The sequence below is a fragment of the Poecilia latipinna genome, unplaced genomic scaffold, assembly GCF_001443285.1.
Source record: "Poecilia latipinna isolate Pla-1442-1.1 unplaced genomic scaffold, P_latipinna-1.0 Scaffold95, whole genome shotgun sequence".
In the NCBI taxonomy this organism is placed as follows: Eukaryota; Metazoa; Chordata; class Actinopteri; order Cyprinodontiformes; family Poeciliidae; genus Poecilia; species Poecilia latipinna.
The window spans coordinates 249,874-272,737 of record NW_015112711.1 but is presented as its reverse complement, the minus strand read 5'-3'; the positions used below and the strand labels follow the sequence as shown (position 1 = coordinate 272,737).

General features: G+C 40.6%; 1 protein-coding gene and 1 long non-coding RNA gene across 4 annotated transcripts in view; both read left to right on the top strand.

Moving 5' to 3' along the window:
• The window catches only part of kcnip1a (Kv channel interacting protein 1 a), a 51,919-nt gene that overhangs the window by 21,364 nt on the left and 7,691 nt on the right, over positions 1-22,864 (top strand). The window contains exon 1 of one of the 3 annotated variants that reach the window (XM_015025216.1): positions 7,034-7,245. The exons of the other annotated variants lie outside the window; for them this stretch is intronic. Within the exon in view, the coding sequence (XP_014880702.1) occupies positions 7,188-7,245 (58 nt within the window). The 5' untranslated portion in view covers positions 7,034-7,187. Of the gene's footprint in view, positions 1-7,033; positions 7,246-22,864 lie in introns of those variants that run through there. 3 annotated transcript variants of the gene reach the window in all.
• Positions 9,240-22,864, top strand: part of LOC106942049 (uncharacterized) — a 17,923-nt gene continuing 4,298 nt past the window's right edge. Inside the window, exons 1-2 of the long non-coding RNA XR_001423530.1 lie at positions 9,240-9,251; positions 18,157-18,161. This is a non-coding gene — a long non-coding RNA (uncharacterized LOC106942049). The remainder of the gene's footprint in view (positions 9,252-18,156; positions 18,162-22,864) is intronic.

The following is a 22,864-nucleotide window of genomic DNA, read 5'->3' as shown; positions in this document are numbered from 1 at the left end:
AAAGATGAGATTTGGAAACAACAACCTCAGAATCTCATTTTTTATTTTTTATTTTTTCACACTCTGCAGCTCATCGTGCAGATTGTTTTATTTAGGATTGTCTCCCAGCTTTTGATGTCTGAGTGTAACAAATTAAACCCACATTCAGGTTTTTTTATCCAAGAAAAAAAAAAAATCAAAGTGCTGAATCCATGAAAAATATATTATTTGCATGATGTTTTCAGATTGTTGTTGTTTTTATTGTTTTTCTAAAGACATTTTCAATTCAGTGTGAGCCCTCGGTCCAATGAGGGATGTGCTGCTGATGAATATAGATAAGCTCTGACTACATGGTTCAGTTTGCATGCTGAGCTGCAGCAAAATTAGTGCTGCAGCTTGTAGAAATAAATGCAGTTATTGTGAGCATGAAAAATGTCATGCTAAACAAATTGTTTCAGATTAAAATGAACTGAAAGAAGCGGGAAACAAATTAAATCAGGCTGCATAATACAGCACCAGTAATAAATAATTTTTAAGCGATGTCAAAGACTGACCTTTGATTTATTTTCTTTTTTTTTATGTCACTTAAAAGCTCTTGCTGAGGACCCTTTGTTTGACAAATCTTTTTTTTTTTTTTCCAAATGACTGACTGGTTGCACATCGTGAAGGAAAGACGGCGTCAATGCGAGCGAGCAGACGCAACAAAATGGGTTCTGGATCTGGAAGGAAACAAAGGAAATCGAGAACATCTATCATTGTTGTCTTCGACATTTCAACTGAGTCCCTCAGCCAAACGTGCACAACAACATAAAAGTGAAATCTATTGATCCGAGTCCACAGAAGGAAAAAAAAAAAAAAAAAACATTTTCTTTGCAATAATGGACAAAAAGGAATCTAGGAGTGCAATATCATCATTTTAGATTTAACAGCTGACCCAGTCAACCATTAAAAAAAAAGCAAAGAATAACATTCACAGACTCCCCTGTTTAATCACACACACAACCACAGCAAACTGTTACACCTAATATTTACAAGATCATAATCATTGTTATCAAAGAGCAAATTACCAGTTTATCTGATCATGTGGAATCCACTTAAATGGTTCATTTACACAATCGTCGACGTCGTTAAACGTTTTCATTGATGCTATCTGTCGGATAAACTTTTCCATGTATTTTTTACTGTCTCACTATCGTTCCTTTTTCTGCCAGGCCAGGATTCTCCTGCTCTCTGCACCATCCCTTCATGAAAATGTTCACAGGTTTTGAGAAAGTGACTCTAAATGTGATGGAAAAAAAAAAAACAACAAAACATCGATCCATCTGATGATTGCAGAGCCGGATTTGTTTTGGGTAACTTAACGATTCAGCTGCCACCCGTGTTCGATATCAGCCAAACATTAGACTGAATTTTGATTGATGGTTTTTTGTGTCATTTCCAAACCCGGGTCCTGAATTCAGAGGTAAACTGAAAGCAGCTTTAAGTGGTCACAGCTTTACTGCGTCAGTTTCTACTCGGAACGTCTTGAAATATTCCCCGCTCTGCTTGTCGTCATCCCTGATTCAACCTTGAGTCTGAGTATTTACTTGCACAGTAAGTCTTTCAGGTGTTTCCGTGTTCTTGTTTTATTTATTTACCCAGTAGCAGCTTCACATTAGTGATCGTGACACATCTTTTCTGCTCTAAAACTATTGTTTCACTGCCTCGGTGGAGTTAATCTTCCCCAGTTTCAGATCATTCACTGAGGCTCACCAGAATCACTCCACCAAACACTTCAGCAGCACTTCAAACCCCTGTAGTTTCCATGTTTTCTCCTAGTTTTATTTTCCGCCTGCGACAACCTTGAGTTCGTTCATTATTTCGTTATTACATGTTTCCTCTTCGTCTCGTCCTGCCTGCCTCTCGCCTGATCCAAACCATCGCAGCTCTTCTCTTTCGAGAGGCAAATGTTTGAAGCTCAGCGCTCTTCAACGTCTCACCTTTTTTTCATTGTTTGGGCTGATTAGATCTACATTACATCTACTTTATATGACATTAACTTTGTAAATAGCTGCTCGTACAGAGCCGAAGGTCCACCAGTGGCACTCGTGCCACATTTTGATACGTTAAGGATTTTCTGAAGGTTTTTTGTAGGAGTGGATCTGGAGTTAATTTTCTCAGCTCAGGCAGTCCTTTTGTTCGTCTTGAATGTAAAAATCTGGTTAACATTTTCAGACCCGTCTGAATTTGATCATCTACCTGTTGCCGTTTTATTTTCACATAAAGGCTATGCCAATCAGTACAGTTCTGTTTAAGTAACACTAAAAAGTTGAATCCTATTAACATGAAGGACATCTTTCCTGGCCGTTTCATTCTCAGTCCATTTATTCCCCAATTTAATCACTCTCCCCTTTAAAAACGTTATCCTTTTTTTTTCCCTCACATGCAAAATGAAACGTTTTTTGTGATTCACAGCCCGTCTGTATCCCATTCCTTTTCATCTTCTGCTTTTTATTTATTTATACAACTCTTCTTCAGCCCTTTATAGTCTTTCCCTCCCCCCTCCATGTAATACCAAATCAATGTGAGTTGAAGCCGGGAAGAAGCTTGGGTTGATACAGAGAAACAGCTGTGTAGGGCGTAATCTGTGCACCTATAAATATTGGTATGGATTTTCCTAATAAACAAGTTCCTGTCAGGCATGCTGTCCCTGATGAATTACTGCAGAGGTTTTGTGCGTTGACGGGAGCCTGTCCTATATCCCTGGGAAGAATAATTAACTCTTTGGATGAATCTTGGAAAGTAAAGAAAGAGCCGTTTAGCGCTCAGGTAGATCTTTATACGCACTTTGTTGAGCCAACGGGCTAAAGTTCCCCCTTGTGTTTTAATCTTAATCAAAAATCTTAACAGCTTAATTTTCTCTCAGGCTCACTCCCTCGTTTTTGCTCCTTCTCTTTGTTCTTCCACCCTATTCTCTGGAAGTGTGTTTGCGTGGCCCCCACTTTGCCGTCTTCTGCATTTTCCATCTTGCGGTGCCAGTCGCCCACTCTCTCGTTTCTGAACCACTTCTTTCTCTTTCTCTTTCATCGCGCCCTAATCTCTCGCTGGAAGCTTTTCCGGCGTACTTTGTCCTTCCTCTTCTTCAGCATACACAGCCAAGCATGTTTGCATCTCCATCTCCTTCCCCTGTCTTCTGTATCCATCAGAACATATAGGAAGCATATAGAGCTCTTTGCTTTATCCTCTCGTCTCCGGACTGAAAAGTGTGACAGGGGTTCTTGTAAAACAGCATGCTGCTATTGACTCACTTTCTTGTAAGGGACACACCAGACAAGTCAGTCCCAATGCTCCGCTCACAAGCACAAAAGAGAAAACAAGCATGCTCACCGACTCCAACCTCTCGCTCTTTCTCTGTGCTCTGCAGACAGACGTTGAAATGATTACTAGACGGAGAAACATTTCTGTCAGAGTGTGGAAATGGGCCTGTCAGGCACTGCGAGGAGATGAAGATTTGAGATTGGAACAAGCAGGGAACTGTGTTTGCAGCGACAGGAACATTACTCCAGTACAGGCGTGCGGAATTATGTGGGGAGATAGTGGGATAAAGGTGAGCTGGTTGTTTTCCTAAAGCAGACACAAAGCGGGATAGAGCGAGGCGCGAATGCGATGAGACTAAAGATGAAACGGAGCCGAGAGGAGAAGAAATTTATTTGGTAGCTGGTAAATCCAGACGGGGAGCAACGGAAGAGGAAGCGGAGTGTGTTTGTGTTTCGTAGCAGGATGTGGTCACACTCTTCAGCGCCGGGTCCCCACAGAGTCCTCAGCCCTCGGTTGTTCTGTCTGACCCGTGGTCAGTGAATGTGGGACATGTATGCGCGACCATATGTGCGCTTCTTTCTGGGTTTGTAAAAGCATGTGTGCATGTGGGCAGGGTGAAAAGATCGTTCCCTACTGCTGTCCGTTCTGGCTCTTCTCTCTCACGTGCGCAAAGTCGAGAATTCGTGAGCTCATTTTTCCCGGCAGCAGATTGCAGATTTTTAAGTCACCAAACCAAATCTTTTCTGACTAATTCCCTTCATGGCATCCTTACAGTGGCACTTGGTTCCCGATTCCATCGCTGAAAGATGGTGTCCTGGTCGGGAATAGCTGCTACACTTGCAAAGACGTTATTACAAACAGATGGCTTTAACTAACACATCAGTGTGTCAGCTCTACAAAACTGGCTTCTGAAAACTTAGCTGTGAAAGCAGACGTGCTTGGTTTGTAAAAAAAAAAAAAAAATTTGGAAATCTGAAACTTTGAAACTGTATTTTGAGTCATTGTTGCACAGTTGGCATACGGAGACATCATTTCACATCTTAAACTGTCCGGCTACAGCAAGGCTTCATATTTGTGCCTTTTTAGCTTTCCAATGATTATAATTTAACTGAAAAACTGATTAAAATCCAATGCTCTGTTGTTGTTGATGAGATTTTGATAAAAATCTTCCATCTACAGAAGATATAAAAACACACACAAGTCTGACAAAATGAGGATGTGTGATGCAAAAACAATTTATTTCATGCATTTCGAACCTTTTTCCACCTGTAGTGAGCCATTAGTTTGACATTTTTCTGTCGGTGGATCACATCCGGGTTTTTAGAAATGTGCTTGAAAAAAAAAAAAAAATCTAAATCTGGCTTTCGCTGAATTTTCTGTCAGGAACCTCTGGTGGCAAATCCAATGAAGCAGGATCTGTGATGTGCATAAGCAAGGCCTCTCGACATGCTGCATCATTGCTGTAGTTGGACATTTTAATTTATTTAGGATCATAAGGGGGGTTGCCAAAAGTCAAGTGGTAATCACAAAATAATTTAACCCAGAGGGGGGTCCATGAACACATGGGCTGATCCTTGACCTACTGTGATTTACTTTTTCCACATTTTATACTACAGCCTTATTCCAAATTGTATTAAATTAATCTCTTTCCTCAGAATTAGAATACCTCCATGAATACAGATTTTTTTTTTCTTTTGCAAATCCTATTTGCATTAATATTTGCAGCTTTTGCCATGAAGCTCATAGCTGAGCTCCTTCCACTGATCATCCCTGAGACGTTTTTTGTGACTTAAATGGAGTTGAAGTTTTGGTTGTTTTGGCCTGCTTCGTGTTGCCAGACTGGTTCTGTTTAAGTGGTTTATCGATTTTACAGGATTGTCAGTTATTACACGTGACTGAGAACTCAGCTTTTCAAAAACAACAAGTGGTTTATCGCTGCTAATTGATGATTTGATTAATCAAAAGGTGGCAACACTGCTTCGGACAGCAATGCTATAAAAATTTTATATTTTACTTACATAATTGTAATTGTTGTTTGAAAATGACATTTTGTTTTTACTCAGTAACAATAAAAGTAGTTTAATGAACTATATATTTAAAAAAAAGTACAAACAAAACAGTTGTTTTGTTGGTAAACAGGTAGATATATATTTTTTTGCAGTACTGCGTGTCCTGTAGAAGAAGGAAACATTTGAGAAATTATAATTTTCTCATTTTCTATATCTCAAAATTCTTGCTTTTTTTTTTTTATTATGATGTTTGTATCTTTCCTGTTCAATGTGAATGCTGCAGATCCATTCATGGCTGCAAAACTCTGATGGCAGATGCTCCCCCCAGCAGGACAGTGCATCCTTCACACAGCAGAAACGGCCCCGGAAACAGCATGACCAACATGAAAAAGAGCCAGAGATGTTGACCTAGCCTTTGGTAACTCCCCTCGATCCCAATCCGATTGTGTAATTCTCTCGAAGCAAGTCCAATCCGCAGGTCGGCCAGACTGTCCATGCCAGGCTCCGTAGGACTTCCTGGATACTGATGTAAAAAGACTGACCCATTAATCTAAAATCCTGGGACATAAACTGGGCTCTAATAGTCGCGCCCTTAGAGATTATTGTTAGAATTTTTAAAAAGTTCATACATTATGAACAAGAACACAAAGTAAATACCAGAAGTTAATGTGAGAATCATGAATCCTGTTCTTCTCACTTTACAATCATTCTCCATCATGTATTAGCTGAAGTTATAATGAGGCGGAACGAGGAGAAGTTGAAGGCGTATGAAGACTTTCACACTGTGTTTGCAGCAGGAGCTGCATTCCAGTTTCTGTGGACTGTAAAAAAAAAATGTTTCCGTCTTGTGTGTTTAGCTCTTACTGTCAAGAGCGCACACTCCTACTATATTATCTGATACTTGTCTTGATCCCCCTATTTCTGTCCTATTTAATGTCTCGGCAGCTTCCTCTTGCTCTTAATCCCCCTCTCTTCTCACATCTTTGACTTTAAGCGTTTCTTTCTTTCCTTTTTTTTCAGCCCATCTCTCTTTCTTGCCGTTTTTTTTTTTTCTGCCTCCAAAGTCAATCCACCACCAGGCACACATGAACTCCAGGTCCCTCTATCCGTCTCGCTGGTGTGCATGAGACTGTTGGGGCATCGTGGACGAATGAGCAGGAGTGACGGATGGAGGTGAAGGAGGTGTTGATAGATTGAAGTGGCCTTTTCATAAAGAATGCAGCCAACAGTCAGGGACTTCTATAATTTACGTCACAGCCTCATGTTTTTTTATTTGTCACGCCGCGGTTTGTAGCTTCCTCTCTAATCAATATTCAATGCCGGATTTATCTGTATATTTGTTCTCCATCAGATGCTAACAGGTGCTTTTAGGTGGACAAATGTAATGGGAGTCGGAGTGTATGTTGTTCTTATGCAGAGTGAGTCACTCAGTATTATCATATCAAGGGTACACTCATATTAATTTATAATTTGGTGAATCAACATCCTGCTGATTTCATGCTGAATTACTGATGCTCTCCTCCAGCAGTGGGGCTTGTGATAGATGTATGGAGAGCGAGGAAAAGGGGGAATGAAGGAGGGAGGGAGAGAGAGAGAGAGAGAGAACAACCCCTGATGAAAAACAAAGAATGGGGAGGGGTGTGAGGAGAAAAAGGGGTGGGAGAGAGAGAGGGACAGAGAGGGCACACGAGGAGGAGCGTTGCGAGATGGAGAGAGAAAGCATGAAAGGATGACGGGGTGAGGGTTTAATGCTGAGAGCAGCCAGTGAGAGAGAGAGGAGAGGAGGATGAGAGGAGGGAAGGAGGGCGCGGGAGTGTGTGCTGTAGCCGTCCGAAACACGTGACGAAGAATTATAGACTTGAGCATCCAGACGCACTTGTTTCCACAACGACGGCGGCAAACATGGGGGCTGTGGTTGGCACGCTGACCATGCAGACCAAGCAGAGGAGGCCATCCAGGGGTGAGGAAGAGCACACAAACACAAAACGCGTGCATGCACAATCTCTCACCCACATGCAGGCAGAAACTCATGCATGGAGCTAAATATTTCTGCAGAGAAACTTCAGATTTTCCCCTCTTTAAAGTTGAGACACCTAAACATAGAGTGTGGATGTGCAAGCAGCACTGCACAGATTAATAACTGGTGTTTATATGTTGAGATAAATGAGAATAATAATGAAAATATTTAATGAAAGTGGAAACAGTGCATCTGTTTATCCAACAGTGAAGTTTCAGTTTGACGTGTTTGCAGATGTTCTGCCTTGTTCTGCACCAAGAAGACTGATGTTTCTCTCTGTATTTAAACACATTCTGATCTAATGTTCTTTACTCTAAATGTTGCTTTGCTTCATTTACTGTCGGTACGAATCTGTTGCAACACACTTCCCATAACTTTGTGGGCTTTTGATTTGCAGTGTTAAGGCACTGTACTCATCAACACCAGAATTAAAAACTACTAAACGCAGTTACTACACTAATTACTTGCCAGAATGGTTTCCAAAATCACCGGATTATAAGCATCAGCATCCATACCGGTAATCAAACCAAAAACACTGTGTTTAGCTCGGCTAAACCAGCAGGTGGCCTTTACATTAACTTTCTTTCTCATAAATCAGATTTTCTAAAGTCCCTGTCAGAACACAAACAAGAATGGCCCCCAAGATTTGAAATTAGACCGAAAATGTTGGAGCCTGGAGTTCACTATCCAAAATGCCTGCCACGCATATGAACCATTGTGAAAGCTGCAGATTTTTTTTTTTTCCAACTCTTCTGATCATTTGTATCTCATTAAATCTCAGGTACAAGTAGTGCAGTACGTCTTCTATCTATGAACATGTTCTGTTCATGTTTGAATGGAAAAATGAATGAGTTCAAGATATTTAATCCAACTGGTTTTTCAAAAAACTCCCAACTAAATGTTGACATAATTCCCAAATCCGACGTCTGACCCTCCAAGGCAACTTGAATGCATCATAGCATGAAATCAAAATTCAAAACAAGATCCTGAGCATGGCTAAACATCGTGCAATGTTTTAACTTGTTTTTCTCTTGTTTTTTGGCTGTGATTTTTTTAAATTAGCTTTAAGCTTTTTTAAATTGGGACCAAGCGAGATAGATATATGTAACGAGCTACAACAATGTTATCACTGTTGTAGTTTCTAGCACTGAATGCCATAGTTGACCTGTGCAAAGGGGCAACTTCTTTATTCAAAAACTGCTGTCACAGTTTTCTATTTTTCCATGTTTAAAAGTTGTTTTGCTAATTATGATGAAATGAAGGTGGCTTTGTGGTACATCAAGTCCTGTCATTTCTTTGAAGAATGGCTGTTGCTTTTGATTTGCTCTCGTTCTCAGTAGTGCATGTATATTGGGATCAAGGAAGTGAAAATCCCGTTGTTCTGCTGGATCCTGATCAGATGCGATTGTGATGTCAGCATATTTCTTTTTCAATGGATATTATTGGATCAAACGGTCACCAAGGAAGGACGTTTCAGTAAAATCTGAGAGTGTAAATTGGGCTTTAAACTTTGCTTTTCTAACTTGTCGCTTACGTGTTTATAGAAACAACTTACGGGGAATCAATTTAAGATGAGTTAATTTTAATATCTCCCTTTCACATTAGCAAAACAACAGACGTGTTGGCGTCTTAGTTGTTTGCCGTTTCTGTTGCTGTTGCACGAAGTTGCAACGTCCTTAATCTACCACTAGGGAAGAGGTGGGGTGCTGCAACTTCCTCTACTAATGTCTGCGTTCTCATTCACGCTGTAGGACTAAATATTTCACTGTTAATTATTCATTGGTCTGAAGACCAAGTTGCAGCATTCAGGTGTGATGGTTAATGGAGCCCACCATGTGCTGAAGAATCGCCAGTAAGAAGTGAAACAGCGACCTGGTTGAGTGTGTGTTACTCTATCTGGCTGTGTGCACGGATACAAGCGCTAGTGCTGGTAAACACACATGTCGGAGGTATTTGTCACTCTGCTCACACTCTTCTCCTCTGTCTTGCTGTTACCTTGGAAGCATGGTAGCCATGGCAACAAAAGATGTGGGTTTTGGGGCGGGAGGGTTCGGTGAGGTGGGGGGGTGATGAGATTGGGGGCTTTCCCTAAGTAAGCAAAATACACAGAACGACAGATGGTTTTCTGCAGTTTAGCCTTGAAGTGGCATCCTCTCGTAAAAACCTGTTGCTTGTGAGAGAACGCTTTTTTGGCCTCGTTGATTATTTTGATAAACTCACATAAAATTATGCTCATAAAATATTGAACGACTCCAAACTGGTAGCAATAATGAATGAGCACAATAAAGAAGGGGGTGGGTGGGGGGGGGGAATCAGTGCCAGAACTAAAATATCATCTGTTAATAGTGAACAGTCATTTAAGCTTATGTCTCCAGGCAGGCTGTTATCAGCTTTCAGTCCAAATTAGACCACACAGGATATTTTCCAAGTGAGCGCATATGGCTGGTTTGATCTCTTGAATAAGCCCTTTTTTTTTTTCCCCTCCTCCACCACAAGCCCAAACACCTTCCCTGAGGGTGTGAAAAAAGGGAAGGCGTAATTTGTTGCTATTTTGACAAAAAAAAAAGAAAAAAAAAGAGGTGGTTGTAGAAACCCTCGCGGTGTGCAAAAGTGTGAAAGCCGACTCTCTGTGCAAATGAAAACAAGGCTTTTTATTACCCCCACGTTGGTCGTGCGACAACGTGACAGAACGGGGCATGAAGCTGGAGCTGTTTGGAGGTTGTTTGTAATTCTGGTGTTGAGTTGTTTGCAGCTTTAGCTCCTTGTAGGGTTGGTGTGGCAGTAAACAGAGACATTATTTCTGTGGTGTTGGGGATAGGTTACCCAGGATCACAACAATGACCACATCTCAGACAGAGAAAGAGAGAGAGAGAGAGGGAGAGAGAGAGAGGGAGAGCGTACGATTGTATTATTTCGAGATTAAAAGCCAGATACTCTGAGCTTTTTTATTATCTGATGCAGACTGCTTTCCTTAACCTTTTGATTATGTTTTCTCACCCTGGTTTGTTTGCTGTAGCCTGAATTCATCTCTGGAGAAGTTGTTGGGGAGCATTATCCTCACCTCCCTTGTGAATTTTCCTCACTTTATCCCTGCAGCAGAGCGTTTTCGCTCCTTCCATTCTCTCTTCTCTTTACTTGTCACTCCATACTTCCCTTCCTGCATTTTACTGTTTGCTTTTTCCTGCTTCCCGTAGCGTTTTTGTATTCTTGCTCTGCTCTTTCTCCCTATGGCTTCTCTCATTTCTTCCTTCCATTCCAATTTTTTCCCCATGTTTGTTTCCCTTTATTTTTCTTTCTGCCACTTTTCTGCTCACATGCTGCCAACACAATCTGCTCCTGCAGTCCTCCTTATCACAACACCTCTCCCCCCTTTTCTTTTTTTTTGCCTTCCTTCTTCTCCTCGACTCCTTTTCCTCCATCACCCACACTCTCATTAACTGGTGGGAGTGCTTATTAAGTCATCTTCATCCCTTGGCATCCCAGCAGTTTGTATTTGTGCACATGTATTCCTTCAGAGTTGGAGTCTAGACGTGTGTTTACTCAAAAATCAATATTGGCACGCTGCTCAGTGTGCCTAAATGGGCTATACTTGACTCACTCTTTCCAAACATAATCAACAGTGGCACACTAATATGTGAGGAAGTGGCATTGTGTGTTCTTCTTTGTCTTTTGCAAACACGCAAAGCTGCAGCTACCCTCCGGCGCTTCAGTTCTCCTTCACGGGGTGATGATGTGTGTGTACACACAAGCAGGGGAGTGCAAACTGTTTGCATAATATTTTAGTTCTCAATGACTCCTGAAGTAATGTGTTCAGCGTGTCTGTGTGAGCGAGTCACTGGACTTTCCCTTAGAGGCCAGGCAGGAACTCCTGACTTGGATTTGTTTCTGTGGAAATCGACACACTTCACTATACAGTTTTTGCCATATGGAGCACGATTATGAGCCCCAAATACTGTTGCTGCAAATAAAAATCTATTTTTACAATGCATACTTCGCGCCGTCCCAGAAGCTCACGGCCAGAGGAGTTGCTACTTTCTTGAAGAGCAGCCCATTTCCGTGGGCCAGGATGGCAGATTAGGCTAATTCAGATTATGTAAATGACAAACTCTCTGGCAAGGATTACAGGACTCAGGATGAGAAGGCTGAGGAGCGCGGCATAGTGGAAAACTGAGGAGGAGGTTTGGCAGAGGGAGAGATAAGACAAGGATAAAAAATAGTAGCAAGCAGGAGAAGGGAAAATATGTGAGTTTCAGGTTGTGATATATTGAGCAAAAAGGTTCTGTGGAAAGAGGAGCTTATAGATTTCAGGGGTTTTTAGAGCTGAACGACAAGCTTTCCTGTTTTTACTTGCTACAGTTTTTACTAGTTTCTCAGTCGCTTTGGTGCATTTCTCAGGACAGAATTGGAAATCTCAAAACTACTTGTTCAATCTTCAAATCATTGTCACTTGAGCACATCAAAAAGGCAGTTTTCTCATTTCTGTGAAAACGTTGCAAATGCTTTTGTAAATCCATGCAAGTGATTCTGTACAATTCTCTGCTTTTTTCTACAGTTTCAGTCGCTTAAGTCCTGTTGATCAAAATGCTGTTCTGATGAATAATCCTAACCTCCTCAACAGTTGAGCATAAATTTTCTGCATGCAAAATGCTCAAGCATGATGTCATGATACACATTTCCATTAGACTTTTATAGAGCGTACATAACCAGAGAACATCACAGTGTTACATTTCTGATAGTGGAAGGACAAGAATTTGGGGAAGGTCAGTTGCCAGAAAGAAGAAGAAGAGGGAGAGCAGTGAGGAGGAAGAGGCAGAACGGGGCCAAGGACACGTGTCAGTTTCCATCACTCCAACATCATCAGGGAATGGTTTGCAACCCACAACAAGATCCTGATGGAGTTCCTCTCGCCCTACTCTTCTTTCCTTAACCACAAAGAGGATTTTTTTTTTCCTCAGCCTCAGCGTGGAGATGGAAAGTAAAAGAGGCTGCTCCGTAATTCTTACAGCACAAGATGTACAGTCTTCCTTAAGGAGACCATCTTGTGTTCACATTTCTACTTTCACATTTCTCTCTTGGTCAGACATGGTCTGACAACAAATTACAGTGAAATCATAAAATCTTTTGCAATCTCTTGCCACTGACCTCCCACAATTACAATTTACAACACTTGTCATCAAAGCTTAAACCATAGTTTACATCAAATTATCCCTCCAGACTACACTGTGATATTGACAGCATGACTAATCAATTTGACTGCTTCATCTGTACACAGAGAAACAAAAACTTGTCATTCTGAGGCACTGACATGTTCACTGGCACAGATATTTACTTTTGAGAGACTAACTAAGGTTTTTGAGACAGAGACCGGCTTTTTTGCAGGTAATCCACGGTGTTTTGAGAAATGCACTCACTGTTTTGCAAAATGAGTCGAGAAATGCATCAAAGTGACAGAAAACTGTAGCAAATGAATGTGCTACAGTTGTGAAATGTGGCAAATGAAAGGATAGCTCTGAGTTTTGCTTTCTAGGTTAGATTTATTTAAGCTCCTCTCGGGTCTGCAGTTCCTGTTTCAGAGCCTGAATCATGCAAGTTTCTAGACCGCACCTGTTAAATGAAAACCTTGTTCATGACCTACAAGAACTCAGCATTTTATATATAAAGAGGAGTCTTCTGAAGGAAACACGCTTTGCTTGTAAAAGCTTATATCTCTTTCTTTATTGTGAGAATCACATTGTAAAAACACTTCTTCTAAGAAATTAGTGAAACAAACTTTTTCACTCAGGAAACAGGGCCTAACAAAAACATTTAAGCGTTTAATACATGCACCGTGATGAAGGGCCAGATTTGTCCAGTTCTTGAGTTGCAGGCTACACAAAAGCCAATTAAAGGGCCCCAAGCACTACTGTCTGACAGCCCTGGATTAACTGGCAAGTAATTTAATTCGTAGGATTGGAGGTATGAGAGCCACTGAGACAGAGACCTCAAATACATTAACTAAATGAAGAAGATCCATTCTCCTAAGGGAGTCTGTGTGAGGGATATTGGAAAATCCCTGCACCACTCGTGCTTTTTTTATTTATCTTGAATTGAATTGATTCTACCTATTTAACAGTAATTTATTTTACTATCAGCAGCACTGCATTACAAGAATCCCCATAACTGAGCCCATTGATTAAAAAGATGTTTTTTGTAAGATATTTTGAGCAGTTTGCAGATGTGTCTGGTTCTGAAACCTCCTGTTGAATAATTATTCTGTGTGTTTAGAGGGAGGCTTGTTAACTTTGGAAACATTTGGAGAGATTCCCACCTGAAAAACAAGCTGATGATGTCTAATATAACCACAGAGCTGAACGTTGGCAGAGAAAAGCCGTTATGTCATCGACTTCTCTTCTTTTTTTTCTGCCGCCTTACAAATGGACTGAATTTAAATCGCTTTTACCGCACAGGACTCATTCACCCATCTCCATCTGAACTCGTAAGGGGTACAAATGCATCACAGATTGGTTGGCAAAATGGGGTTAAGTGTCCTACCCAAGGTCACTTTGACATGTAGCAGGGGAATCTGGCATCAGGCTCTCTGCTTTCTGATTGCCAGACACTTTCTCTCCTCACCGAGCCGCAGCCGTCCCTTCTGATCTTCTTGAACAAAACCTTTATGCCTTAACATGGCGATTCTCCTGTGTGAAAGGAGCAACTGCAAATAGATATAAATGGTGTATTTAAAAGCAATAAAAATGATGAAAATCCATTCCATACCGACTGAAACAAAGTTCTTCATGATATCCGTATGTCCTTATTGGTATTTATTGTTGTTACACTCTGAAACTTTAAAATTAAAAAGAGCATAATACACAAGATTAAAAAAAGCTCCCAAACTTCATGAGTCATATTGAATCTGAAGCTTTGCAGCCATTTTGGTGGAAAAATGGTTCACTATTTAGGTCTTTCAATGCTCAGTAGGGACCCATGTGATTAGAAATTTATTGCAAGAACTGATGCAATATGAGGGTTAGTATTTAATATTCTTGCGGTTGTACGTCATTAAAAACTATCTTCTTGCTCATTTTGAACAGGCTGGATCAAGCCAAAGTCCTGCTTTTGATTTTACTGGTGCATTTAAAGTTGCATGAAGGTTGTAGGCTTTCGTAGCTGAACGACTAGACTTGGATTGAATGCATAAATTATGCTAAGGACTAACTAGTGATGATGAGCCGTTAATTTTTCACTTGATCAGAGTGATGACTGACGGATCAAATACTGGAAAACAGATTTTCTGTAAAAATTAAATGTACTAAATCTAAAAATTGTCACTTTTTTGGCACTGAAATCCATACATTGATCGAACTGTTTGGTAGATGATGCACACTTACACAATTTCTCCCCATTTGGAAACCGGCATCCACATTTATCTAAATAGGCTTAAAACGTTTAAAGTATGACAGGGGGAAGCTGCTCTGAGTTTTTCCTGCTCTACAAACATTTCCTTGACCTGGAAAAAGTTAGCTCACTTTGCACCTGCTAACCTTAATAAAAACTTGTAACATCAGCAGTAATGGTTTGCATTGAGCTGTGAAACTCCACTCATTTATCTAGATAGTGTCAGAACTTTTTTTAGGAAAATGTGTTACTTTTGTTTGCAGTGGCAATATGATAAATTATTTAGCAATGAATATTAATGTAGTGCAATACTGGTGTTAACAATAAAGCCTCCACTTTACAAATTTTTAAACCAGATGCCTTTAACTAAAAAGCGTAAGAGCAGCTTTTGTGTTGACGCGTCTCAAAACATAAAAGTATAACATAAAATATGGCCTACACTTTGCATTTTAAGTAAAATGCACAGATGAGTTTTTTTTTCTGAGATATATAAGCAGCTGGTCCCAATTTACTTTATTCACATTTAAAGAAAATTACGCTTGGTTGAGGCAGTATTAAATCAAAAAGAGAGAGGGGGGAAGATTATCCAACTTGATGCAGAACTTATGATTAAAAAAAAAGCTCTTATAAAAAGCAACAAAACAAGTGCAGATCTGGAGGTAAACCTGTATTTTGTGTCTTTTACTTGTTAAGCTATATGATTTGATTGCAAGATTTCTGAGAGAATGAAAACAAGCGTCTGTTTGAAGCTACACCTGTTGGGGCTGTTTGTGTTGAAATCACAACTTTGATTCATGTGATCCATCTCTAGTTTCACAACCACCTCCCACACACAAACCCCTTTGTCTCTTCATATTCTGTTTTCTTCTATTTTTCTCAGCATCACAAAAGCTCTGCTGGTATTTTTTTGTTTACCGTATTTTCTGCACTATAAGGCCCACTGCATTATAAGGCGCATAGAATAGATGCTGCAGGAGAGGCTGGAGTTATGTTATGCATCCACTAGATGGAGCTGCACTAAAGGGAATGTCAACAAAACGGTCCAACTCCGGTTGGCGAGGAGAGCCTTCCGCGATTGGCCCGGGCGTGGCCGGACGATGATGACCCTTCTCGGTTCGTGCACAGCATGTTGTGGAGAACGTGGTGCTAAATGACCTGCAGACGACCTGATTCTAGACGGTCGGTAGGTAGATAGGTCAGTCAAACTTTATTAACAAACCAGCGTTCTGACAACTATCCCAGCATGCACCGCGCGTTTCTTGTTGCGGCTCAATATTGGTTCATATATGTGGTGCACCTGATCATAAGGCGCACTGTCAGCTTTTGAGGAAATTGAAGGTTTTTAGGTGTGCCTCACAGTGCGGAAAATACGGTATTTATTTTTTTACATTTACACTTCCAGCTTCAGAATTTTCTAGCACAAAAAAAAACATCCATCCGTTTATTGTCTGTACCTGGTTGTCCTTGCGGGGTTGTGGAGGGCTCCTGTCTCCAGCGGTCTTTAGGTGAGAGGTGGGGTTACAACCCGGACAGGTTGCCAGTTCATCACAGGCCAACATACAAACATCCAAACACACTCATACCTAAGTACAACTTATAAATAACAACTAAGTTAACAGCCATGTTTCGATCCTCAGGAACAAATATCTGTAATTGAGACTGAGCTCATTTGTAGGTTAATTCGTAAGCTGTTTCATATGATTCTAAGGCTGAAATGGTTCCTTGTTTATGTTATAAAACATTATCCTTTTTTAATCTGTAGACAGGTTTGCCTTTCATATGCACTGGTGAAACAATTTTCATATTCATAAAAACTCAAAAATATATGTGACTTTTCATCTTCACTTATTGAGTTGCATAACATTAAATATTTCCAGCTACTTTAGAGGTTTTGACCAGGATCATTATTATGTTTATGTCCTATTATGAAAAAACATTTCTTTAATATTTTAGGAAGGAAACTTCCAATAAATCTGCAATATTACACCCAGAGTCCCAGACACATTTTTTGTCAGGACAGCAATTTGCTCACTTCATAATTCTATGTAAATCACCATCTCAGTGTAAGTTTTAACTGCGGAACCGAATACTCTTGTCTGTTTTTTATCCTGCATGGCCTTTAAGTCCTTCAGAGCAAATCGGTGGCTCTCAGGCAACTGTAGCACTCGACTGTCAACAAATAACTAATTCCTTCAGGGCTCAATGGTGTAATCAATGCCACACCAAGTCAAATCTGTAATGCACAGAGTAGCATTAACACACCTGATGGTTCTGTTGGTAGCAAGCCTCCCACACCTTGTGACCGAGAGGTTAGAGTCCTTGTCAAACAGCGTTTTGACTAAAATCCGAAAGGGTTGGAGTCCCAGTTGACGGCGTCTCAACTAAAATTCTACAGCTTTTTATTTCTCTTTCTCACTGTTTACGTTTTAATGATGTTTTTTTTTTCTTTTTAAATCTCTTTCCAATGTTTTTGATGTTTTTATGTTTTTTTTAAATCTCTTTCTGTTTTTAATTATGTAAAGCACTTTGAAATGCCTTGCTGCTGAAATGTGCTATACAAATAAAATTTGATTGATTGATTGATTGATTGATGGATTGATTGATTGATTGATTGATTGATTGATTGTGACACCTGTATTGCAAATGTTTGCAAATATTCTATTTTATGATTTAAAGCAACAAGTGGTCATAAATTAGCTTTTCATTTTGCAGCACAGTAAACTGCATTCAGCCTGGTTTGTCCTCTGCTAAGTTGACATCCCCTACCATATGATGTTAAAGGTTAGATTTTAGTGTCACGTCATATAAGATGTGACCCTTATATGATTATGTTCTGTTTGTGGTAACTGATCTCTTAGACCAAGTGTGGCGCTCTGCGCTTTAGCATGCATTTTTGACTGCAGAGGTTATCTTCATCTGCTGTGTTTGTGCATCTTGTCAAATAGTGGTGTTGCTTAGTAACTTCAGTTTACAACCTGAATGGGAGAAATGGTAATTAGCATTAAATGTGAAGCTCACATTAATTAATATTATTTGAAATGTCTCATGAAAAAAGATTAAATGTTAATATTTCATCTACATTAAATTCTTCTTAGTCTGTAGCTGTAACTCGGGAGCCTAAAGTAAGTGATGACTGTGGTGCAGCAGAGCCCCCTGCAGGCAGCATGATGAAAGCTTCACTTGAGTTTATCTGGTTCCTTTTATCATTAACATTTTCATGTACTCATTTGGCTGAAGAAGCAATTTACAAGGGTCAAGCTTCAAAACAGTGAGATACTGTCAGACCACAGCAGGATGAAACATGAAGATTACCAGTGAGCGTCTTTGGAGGTTGCTGAATGAAAACAGCTGGCTTGTTTGTAGAGATGGATGCAAAACAAAGTTTCTGTTTTTTCTCCATTCGTCTTTGCAAACTGGCTGAACCTCAGTCAGACTGGATGGAGATCTGACTGTAGGTCAGGATCTCCAGTCCTCAAGGGCCAGTGTCCTACTACTTGTAGATGTGTCCCTTGTCCTAAACACTTGAATTAAATGGTGAAGCTGCCTCATTAGCACGACGTCAAGGTCTCTGGAGATCTGCTAATGAGCTAATATTGGAGCCAGGTGTGCTGAAGCAGAGATAAGTTGCGGGACACTTTGAGGACTGTAGTTTCAACCTGTTGATCTAAGCCATCAAACTGTGTGTTTAGGGTCTCTGTTCGACTGGATGCTGAACCTCCCGGGTCTCAAAGTTTCCCTGTTCTTGGCTCGAGACATTTTCCCATTAACTCTGAGTAGGTTCTCTGGCACTGCTGAACCAACATATCCCCAATGGCAGGAAACTGACTCCACAATGTGTTCAGGCTGAAGTGCAGTGTTGGCGTTTCTTCACACTGAACTTTTTTGCATGTAAAACCAAAACAATTAAATGCCACAGATGTAAAATCACACCCTTAATCAAAGCTTCTTTAAATATCTAGTTTAATTGTGCAAAAACAGATCCAACTTGATTTGGTTTTCATGTTTGAAGTATTTTAAATAAGCTATGGGCTTTTCCAATCCAAGATTACAGCTTGATCGACGCCTGCGCAAGATGTTGTAGCTCTACCATGTAAGCTTCATATTTTAGGAACAAATAATTTATCATAAAATAAACTGTTGGTTTGTTTCTCTCTCTGAGACATTGGCTGGATGTCAAGCTTCAAACATTGACGGTGTGTTGGTTTGTGCTGCCCCCTGGTGGTGGTTAGAAGTTTCATGTTGTTGCCAGTTTAGATTGACCCCATAACAACTGCAGCTCAGTCAATTTAATCACCACGTATTTTGATTTTTTTTTTTAAAGGAAATACACACCTTAGAGTAAGACTTCAGCTTGTTTAGTCAGAAATGTCACTTTGATCTAAATAGTTTCTGCTCAGTGAAGATGACCGTATGTAAATGGGAAGCAATTAATCTAGTGCTGATCTGTTTGGGAACACGCAGATAAATGACCCCATACAGCTGAAGGTGAATTCATCAGTGTGACTGTGCAGAACAGAGTGGACCCTCCAGTTAAAATACAGCTCGAAGCAGTGAAGGACACAGAGACTGTAATAAGACTGAGAACAAAGGGTTGAGGGGGACAGAAAGAGAGTTACTGGGATGGAGAAAAGGTCGGGACATGGGAGGGAGACGCTTCGGGGACATGGAGAGATAAGGGGATAAAAAGAAGCAGAGGAGTGCAGATGTTTCTGTAGCAGTGGAGGAGCCTCATGGCGACTCAAAGTTCATGGGGGCTGTTCCAAAGTTACTTGTTCTTCGTTATCTTTATGTGAAGTTGTCATTAGTGAGAGATGAGAATGGAAGGAGAGGAGCAGAGGGACAGCAGCTTACAGACGATAGCCATCGTTCTGCTGTGTTGTGGTGCCGCCAAAATGCTGCACCTGCTGGGAGTCATCGCTGTGGAGGGTGAGTTTTACTACGGCTGCAATCCAGGTCTGATTCAGTCAGAAGAATAACAGTTTCAACACCAAGTTTAGGGAAGAGAAAGATCACAAAATGACTAAACAGGATTAATTGTGCTTCTTGACCTATTGCTACTTCTTAGCGTAAGTTATTTAGTTGTAGTTCCTGAACGATTGTGTATTTTCTGCTCTTTGTTCCAAAATTTTGCAACAACTTAATTTTTTTGCCATTGTTTCCCTTATTCCTCTGTAGTTTTGCAAACAAAGCTGACATTGCATAGCAGAGGATATATAATTGCACTGTTGATCAAACTCATTTGTCTGAAATAAACAGTTGAATGTAAACGCATGTATTTATGTGTTCAGTCATTTCATGGCGTTATACTTACCCTCTAATTAAAATCCTATTTATCAACTTATATAGGAGAACATTGAAGACTATTCATTCCACACAGATGGCATAAAACATCAACTCTGCTAATCTAATCTATTTTGCACATCTGAGTAATATATAATGAAGAACTGCTTAACTCGATTAGATCCTCTGCAACACATGCTGCTACCGTTATGCCCAGGACGCAATTTCAAAGATAGAAAATAATTGCTGTAAATTCATTTTTGGGAAGATATAATGATCTCAGAAAGAGGATATAGTGGTTGCTTCAATTCAGGAACGAACCCTAACTGTGAAATGATTGGATTCAAACTTTTGCTACGTAGAACGAGAGTACGGATGTGTCGGTCTCATGTTGCACTTTGTAATGTTTTGCATGAAAGCGATTTGCTTTAAAGGGTTTTGTTGTATACTTGCTGTTGCTTGGTGTGTCTCTCTCTAAATGCAGTCCTTGGTAAGGACACCATAAAGTCTGACTTCTCTGCTTAATGAAGCTTGCGACCTTCAGCGGCATCTTAGGGAGTCGAACAGATTCAGAGAGGAAACATTAGAGGTGACACAGTATTTTAGGTTCTGTTAGGCAACAAATGTTGCGTCATTCAGGAGAGTTATAGCTCAATAAAAGGATGTCTTATCTTTACAGCGTTGGGTTTGTAATGGTATTTAAACACTCAATAGGCTCCCGATCTGAGTTTTGAACATCTGTAGCATTAACTTGGCTGCTTTTAAACTAGCAGTAAGTAAAGTTCAAACCCAACTTTCTCGAGATGTATAAAGGGTGTAAACATTTTTGTGCCTTGAATGCTGGATTTTAATTGTTTAACTGGAGACTGCGACAAAACTCAGAATAACCGTAGCTGCATCCCAACCTTGTCCTCATGATTTATTGGGAGAACGAACTTGGAGAGGCGCTGGAGTAATGAGGCTTTGCAAAGCCCTAATGGTTTTCCCACAGATATAAAAATGTCTCAATTTCAAAACTGCCAATGTTTCAAAGTCCTGATTGCAAAGAACACAATGAACCTGAAGCTACACATTAATCAAAAGCTGAAATAAAAGGTTCTGATCGCATTTTATGCTTCAAATCCACTGCTACTAAAACTATCAGATCAAATCAAAAGAATATCCACATCTAGAAGTAAAGATTTCATCCAACTGGAGCTGAGATTTTGTATTTTGAACAAGAACTTTCAAGAAAGTGAAAAAGTTATTTTCACTTATGTTAAATTGCACCATGCAATGTTTTCTAACCCGTCTTATTTACTGGGGGGTTCCTGTACCACAGTGCTGCAGCCATAAGTCCCAGTGCAGATATTTTATGTAAGGCAGATACATTTCTAATATTAGATCCTCATCCTACGCTTCTGTCTCTCTTCGACATCATCTTGAAAGGGCCTTCATTAAACATCACTTTTTATTATCTAAACATCTCCGAGATTTCTTCCTCTTTTTTGCTCCCGGCTTTTATTACTTCCCATTATGACCACTTTATCATATTCTGAATTTTTATTAGCACTTCTAATAAATTATGCACAGTTATAACAGTATGCATAATTATTACTTTGCAGATGGCTAAGGGGTCTGAGAGCTGTGAAGATGGGTTTGTTAGAGAGAAGAGATGGAGGGGAAGGTATTTGATTTTATGCCGGGATGTTCACCTTTCGCCGTGTGTGTGAGAGAAGTCAGTGGTGTGTCTTTTCTCCCCTCCCCTGCAGCGAGGTGGATAATGAGTTGGTAATGATGGGGCCCAACAGAGGACGAACATGGAGCTGCTGATCTGACCTCTACCTCTCTGCAGCACCATGTCTCATCCTCTCTTCTACTGATTAACTGGAAGAATTTAACAAAAGCAAAATAAGGCTGCACAAAGGCTGAGCTCACTTTGGAGGATCATGTTGGTTCTTGCCATTTTTATATTGTAGGATGTGAAGATTTTTATTTTTGTATTTTTTATTTTTTATTTTTTGGCAGAATGGAGAGGTCTTAAGTTTTAAGTTGATGGTGTGTTATGATTGGAAGCATGAAACACATGAGAGTTTATCTCTATTGTTACATTGTTTTCACTGTAATTCAGTGATTCAAGAATTTATTCCCATCCATCCATCCATCCATCCATCCATCCATCCATCCATCCATCCATCCATCCATCCATCCATCCATTCATTCATTCATTCATTCATTCATTCATTCATTCATTCATTCATTCATCCATCCATCCATCCATCCATTCATTCATTTTCTTCTGCTTATCCGGGGTCAGGTCGCGGGGGCAGCAGCTTCAGAAGGGAGGCCCCTTCTCTCCAGCCACTTCTTCCAGCTAATCCGGGGAAACCCCAAGGCGTACCGGCATGCCGCTTCGCCCGCCGGTACCCATCAGCTGCTTCTGGAGTCCCAAAGGCCTGATAGGACTCCTTCAGTTTGACAGCATCCCTCACCGAAGGTGTCCACCAACGGGTTTGAGGGATGCCGCTGTGACAGGCACCAACAACCTTGCGGCCGCAGCTCCGATAAGCCGCCTTGGCAATGGTCCACTCAGACTCAATGTCCCCCACCTCCCCCTGAACGTGTTCGATGTTCTGCTGGAGATGGGAGTTAAAGCTCCGTGTCATAGGGACATTCCCAGCAGACCCTCACTACACGTTTGGGCCTGCCATGTCTGACCGGCTTCCTCCCCCACCACTGGAGCCAACTCACCACCAAGTAGTGGTCAGTGGACAGCTCCGCACCTCTCTTCACCCGAGTGTCCAAAACATACGGCCGCAGATTGGATGAAACGACGACAAAATCGATCATCAAACTGCGGCCTAGGGTGTCCTGGTGCCAAGTGCACATATGGACACCCTTATGGTTGAACTTGGTGTTCGTGATG